Source organism: Rhagoletis pomonella, unplaced genomic scaffold (genome assembly GCF_013731165.1).
Source record: "Rhagoletis pomonella isolate Grant_MI unplaced genomic scaffold, Rhpom_1.0 Rhpom_scaffold_00002, whole genome shotgun sequence".
Classification (NCBI taxonomy): Eukaryota; Metazoa; Arthropoda; class Insecta; order Diptera; family Tephritidae; genus Rhagoletis; species Rhagoletis pomonella.
In genome coordinates, this window is record NW_023458556.1 from 58,612,869 (window position 1) to 58,618,878 (window position 6,010).

Here is a 6,010-nt window from a genome sequence, read left to right on the forward strand (position 1 = left end):
AAAAAACTATTTAATTCGGTATTTGTTATTCATGTCAATACAGGTGTTCGTTTCTCGAATTGTATGCCTGCATTTAAGCTTCACTCAAACCATGGCAATGAACTTCCCTTTTCCTTCATCAGCTGCCTTTATGTTCAAAGCTCAAAACCCTCGCCTCTCACTTAAACATCAATAACACTATCATTCTTCTTCATTTCCATCAAGTGAGTCTGCTTCAGCTTCTCTTGCATTTGTGTGAGCATATCTTGCATACGTCGTATTTCTTCGTCTTTCTGCAACAGCAATCGATCTGTCTCTGAAATAGCCGCATCAAAGCCATTGGTCGAACTAATTGAATCACGCTTCAATTTGCCACGTTCGCGCAGCGCATGTTGCGATATCTGTGAGATGCATTGTGCACGGAAATTCTCATAATGCACATCCTGTGTTGTATCCTTAAGATCTTGCATGTGCGTGGAGATGAGGAAGGTGCGTAACTTGTTGAAATCGCTATGTTCGGGATCTTCCACATCTACAACGCCCCAAGGATATTGACGCCCGCGTACTTTCTTGCCCGCTATCTCCAATATCGTATTGCTGCCGACGACAGCGAATGGTATTGAAGCCTTTAGATCGCGATCTTGTTGCTTAAAATCATCATCTTCATCCGAATCACATTCGGGGAATTGATATAATTGTATTTTGTTGTCCTCCAAATCTTGCAGTATGCGCTCCTTTAGCTTGCGCACCTCATTTTTGGTCAGACAATCCGCCTTGGCGATGACAAGCACTATATTGACTTTGCGGTGGAGTCGTCGTATGAGATCCAAATCCATTTGACGCAGACTGTAGGGGAAGAAGAGAGTAAGCATTGAAATAAGCAGAAGCATATGTAAATATAGCGCGACTCACCTATGACCCCATGGTGGCACAAAATACAAACAACAATGCACGCGGTTATCCTGTATGTTGCGTCGATTCAGGCCACTCTCGTCTGTAAAGTATTGACGAAACTGCAAAATTAAACAAAAAAGAAAACATCAAAAATCTCTGTAAACTTAATCATTTTCGCCGGCAATTTCCTCACCTGCTCATCGATGTAGGCGGTGCAGACACGCCAGCTATCCTCACAGTTGATGCCATCGCCGAAACCTGGCGTATCCACCACGGTTAATCGCAAGCGTACTCCCCTCTCTTCTATGTCCATGGTTTTCTTTTCAACACGTGTCGTCTTCTCGAGTCGCTCTTCGACATTTGGTATAATTCGAGTCTTGTATAGATCACCCAAGAATAGGCTATTGATTAGCGTTGACTTGCCCAATCCCGACTCGCCGACTACCATAAGCGTAAAGTCGAATCCACGCTTCACCGATTTCCTATGCACTTGTTCGGGCAATGTGGCGAAGCCGATGTAGTCGCGATCTTTATCGAATGATGGTGTCTTGGCTGGAAATAAATAAAAATAGTTTGACGAAAATTTGAATAATTTGTAAGTTAATGTTGAGGTTATACTAGAATTACTACGGAGTTATTGTCTAATGCATTGACTAAAATATGAAATATTTAGGGATATTTAGGAGCTTCACTAGTTGTGACAGGTGTCGTAATATTATTAACAATAAAGTATGCTAAGTGTTTGGTCGAACGTCGCTCCAAGTTTTCGCTGTGCATTTTGCTGATTTCAAACAAAAAGAAAGCATATCGATGGCTGAGGGGAGGAGCGACCTATCTCGGCAGCCAGTTCGAAAATGTCCTATCTCAGAAAACTTTTCAACAACGCTCAACGTTTTTCAATCAAATTCCGAAGTAGGGCGTTCTTGAAAAGTTTTCTGAGATAGGTTTATCTTCCACTCAGCCATCGATGTAAAATCTAGTCCGCCTCTAAACGACAGATGTTTTTTTATGAGAAGCTTTCTTAGTAATAATTATTATATACCGAGCTTTTACTCCGATTTGTGGCATGCGTCTTGATGTTGTCACACAAAGGGCAAGGGCATACAGTTTTATGCTTTCTTAAAAAAAAGAAATACACCTGGATGTATACCATTGGCTCATTACGAACAAGGGGTCGAACCTGAGTTTTACTGAGCTATCTCTTAACACACTGTGATGGTGCGACCGCCAATCTCTCCTGAATATATGGCTCAAAACCTTTCGCGAGTATTGTTCTAGTGCTCGATTTTCTGCAGTTCTGACAAGCTTAGCCATAATCTTTTCCTCTGTGACCAGCTTTCTCGAGATGGAAAGAGAGTACTAACTATGCTATTTGATAATAAACGGCGTGTGGGTTGGAAGGCCATCGGCCTTTTATCTTAACAATATACATATACCATATCGTACGCCGGAACCTGAGTCGAGATCTACATTCAAAAAAAAAAATCTTAATACATGAGCTCTTAGCGGCATTTTCTCCTCCTTCTCGGCAATTTCCTCTTTCTATCGGTATATAGGTAAGGTTTCAAGAGGTCCGAATATATGTATCTGAACATCAATATTCCTACGTAGACTACCTAAAAATCTTAAGCGCCATTTACAAGTACGATAGCGGCTCTTGCCCTTCAACTAAAGCTGGGACGACGAAATACATCTATACTCGTTTTGGGACGAAGATATTCAGGTCTTAGAAATATTTATTACAATAGCTTTGTGATCACTATATGACCTTTATACATACTTCTGAAGGACCATTTTGCATGTCGCTATGAATTGGAAACATAAAGCTATATAAATAATGGACCTGCTTCCTATAATTACATTGACTGATGGCTTACACAGCAGAAAATACTCTGGATATAAGCCACCGAATAGAAATATATTCTCATTTATGGCAAGTTGGCCTAGTGGGAGGCGTTTGACACCAAATTCCATTGTAGAACGGGAGCGATCGCTGGATACCTCAAGCAGAGTTGCGAGATATTCCGGGCATTTCACTTATAATGACATAAAGTGCTGTAAGGCTTAAGGCATTTAACAGGTTGTAAAAAAAGGCACCGACACTGCTTCCAATCTGTATAGAGACGAGCTGAGCTTTAGAATTTACGAGTATCAGGTCACAGAAGTTGACATGAACCGCAACTTCAAAATTCACTTTCTCGACAAAAGTGACTGGGAACTTGATAAATATCATTCTAAATGATGACGCGAATCTGATCTTCACAGAAATTATCTATATACACCTTTCTCAGAAAATTTTTCAAGGTCGCCCTATCTTAGAATTTGGTTCAAAAACACCCTATATATAAATATATACGACAAATTTTCCTCAAAATGTCAACGTATCACTCAGAAATTTTAGAAAAAATATTGATATGCAGTATTGTAGTCTATTAAAGTATTTATGTTTGATAATTATTTTATGTGGATGAAACTGCACAACACTGTCAGCAAAAAAAAAATACCAAAAATCAGCTGTAAGACCCAGCTACCTCAAAATTGTACTTTCATCACACTAAATTTAGTCTGACTAAAAAATTTTAAATTTTTATGAAAATCTGTCGACCTTTTTAATTTTTGTACAAAGTTTAAAATTCCGACTTACATGATTTTTGTTAGATAGTAGGCTATATTCTCATAAAAAAATAATAGACATTAATTAGACAAAATAAAAATAGCCAAAACTTGTTAAAATTTTGCATCCCTATTTAGTCGCCCACCACTGTATATCGGTCTGTAAAAACCTCAAAACTTCACAACCGCACCCTTGGTTGCTAGTCTGCCTATATGACATTTGAACAAACCAAAATCGCAATACCCAAATCTGCCGCATTGCAATGCACATAAATAACATCCTTGAAGGACATAGCCTGGGCTTATAAAAATGGAGTGATTTCACATTATTATGTGGTTTATACATTTGTGTGTTACAATAGCTGTCATTGTGATGAAAACAAAAATATGTAAAGAAAATAAAACAAAAGACATGATTTTAGAATAAAATACACTGTTAGAACATGTCAATTGGGTACACTTAAAAAAATATATGTAATGCTAGAACGGATGATTAAATTTTTTAAATTTTATTATTTGCCTAGTATTTGGTTCTTTCAAACGATGATTTCTTGTACGCTATTTCAAAATTTATTGGAAAGCTTTTGACCTCCTTTAGAGCAACGAGGGTTTATTTTATTTTATGAAGTCTTTTGTACTCTGCTGTTTTGATGGCTTTGTTGCTTTTCTGCAAGGAATCTCTGCTTCCGACAACTTCATTCTAGTTCCGCGCTCGAACTCTTTCCTTCGAAATATTGGCCATTGTTCAGCTATTGCTACAGAATGTTCGTTACTTGATTGGAACTCCTCAGGGCTACTTGCAGTACGCTTTGACCTTCTTGTACTTCTGACCGTGGTTTATTTGTATGATCCTTCGAAGAATCTGTTTTCTTGCCTCTATTTTTACAGCATCCAGAGTTCGCTATAGTTATTGATCGATCACGGAGACTTGCTACTGTCTTTGCGTGACCTGCTTAATTTTATTTATTACGACTTTAAACTTTCCCATAGTTTATTATTCTGCCGCTTCCATCTTCCACAGAATAAATCTGAATTAATGGCACAGTCGGTAAGGAAAAAAGGGTAGATCAAAGCGGCACTGCCTCTGTTACCTTAAGAGTGTTTTCCCGCGGCTTTGCGCTATTCCCGGTAGTCTTGCTATGCATAGTGGCCGAGATAATACATATTTTCCATTACTGTTCGGGGTCCTATTATTAAGACTGGCGAATAAGGTTTGTTTTGTACGGGATGATTGTTTTGTATACCGTTCATTTTGTGGTAGTAGCTTCCATTGTGCCTTTGCGAAAATTCAAACTCTCTGGTGTCGATATCTTTACCTATGTGTTTCTGTTGTTTGTTATCAGAGATAACTTATCACTGTAGAGTTTATGTCTGTGTCGCTCCTAATACTGGATACTGCAAAATTGTATTGTTTCTTCGAAAGACAGTACTCGTAGATTAGCTGATTCCGCAGCCTTCAATATCTTCGGTTCTTTTGTTTATTGCTTATTCGTTTTTCCTGTTGCATTTCTTGCTGAGGATTGAATGTTCTCGTTCGCGAGATATAAGATTTTGTCACAAAAAAGTTCATTGCGGCGCTAGATTAAAAAGCGATGACTATAGCCTTTAAAGCCATATCCTCGTTGTTATTGTTGTTGTTGTACAACAACCCCGCCCAGATCGGCTAGTCCCTCAATCGTTCTCGTCAAGCTGAACTGACGGGAGACTCGAGAAGCGTGCGTCCTCTATAGGATCCGTTCATAGGGACAGAGGCTTCAGTTGAATGGGGTTTAGTGGGAATTCGAACAGATGTTTCGAGCCGCGGGGTGCCTCTCCGCATGACGGCACTCATTGGGCACATCTGCATCCAGTCTACTCGGGTACGAGTTCAACCTACTGCAGTAGCCAGAGTAAAGTTGGGCTATTGTGGTTCAACTCTCCCGAGGCTTATGTGTCCAGTAGCTCGTTTCTGTAACTCTTCTCTACCGATTATTTCTCTACTGATACAGAATATACGTCATTCTCTACTACTCATTAGCAGTAGAGAACAGGGCGGCGAATTCATATCTCAATTCGACATACCTGGTAGAGAATTGTTACAGAAACGAGCTACAGAACGGCATTCACAGGACTAGACTGCCTTTGAATGCCGCTCAAGGCCTGTGGATATGCTTTCGGCTCCAGAAATTACTTTATGAACCTCTGAACTTCATCGGTCAGTTCGCTTAGATGCATTCTGACATGCCTTGGCGAGGGCTCCTATGCAATCAAGTGTCGTCCCTGCGGGTGCCCCTACTACCCTCACGTGGCTCCCTACCAAGAATTTTTTGCAGAGCATTGTGTTGCGCTCCCTAACGGTTAGCATTAGCGCCTCGTCATGTGTTGATGATGTTGTGGCGACATCACAAGACATCCGGTCGCTGTCCGGATTGCTGTATTCTGTGTAGTCTATAGCTTCATCCACTGCGTCCTACTGGTACCCGGCGAACCCACTGGCAGTGCATAGTTTAGAACCAACATCAGTCACTCTTACTCGGATATGACT

At 40.1% G+C, this 6,010-nt stretch overlaps 1 protein-coding gene across 1 annotated transcript in view; it reads right to left on the minus strand.

The window, feature by feature from the left end:
- Window positions 1-6: 6 nt before the first annotated feature.
- The window catches only part of LOC118733872 (septin-2), a gene marked incomplete at its 5' end in the record, with an annotated part of 15,984 nt that continues 9,980 nt past the window's right edge, over window positions 7-6,010 (minus strand). Inside the window, 3 exons of the mRNA XM_036463496.1 lie at window positions 7-825; window positions 892-992; window positions 1,067-1,425. Coding sequence (XP_036319389.1) covers window positions 162-825; window positions 892-992; window positions 1,067-1,425 — 1,124 coding nt within the window. The remainder of the gene's footprint in view (window positions 826-891; window positions 993-1,066; window positions 1,426-6,010) is intronic.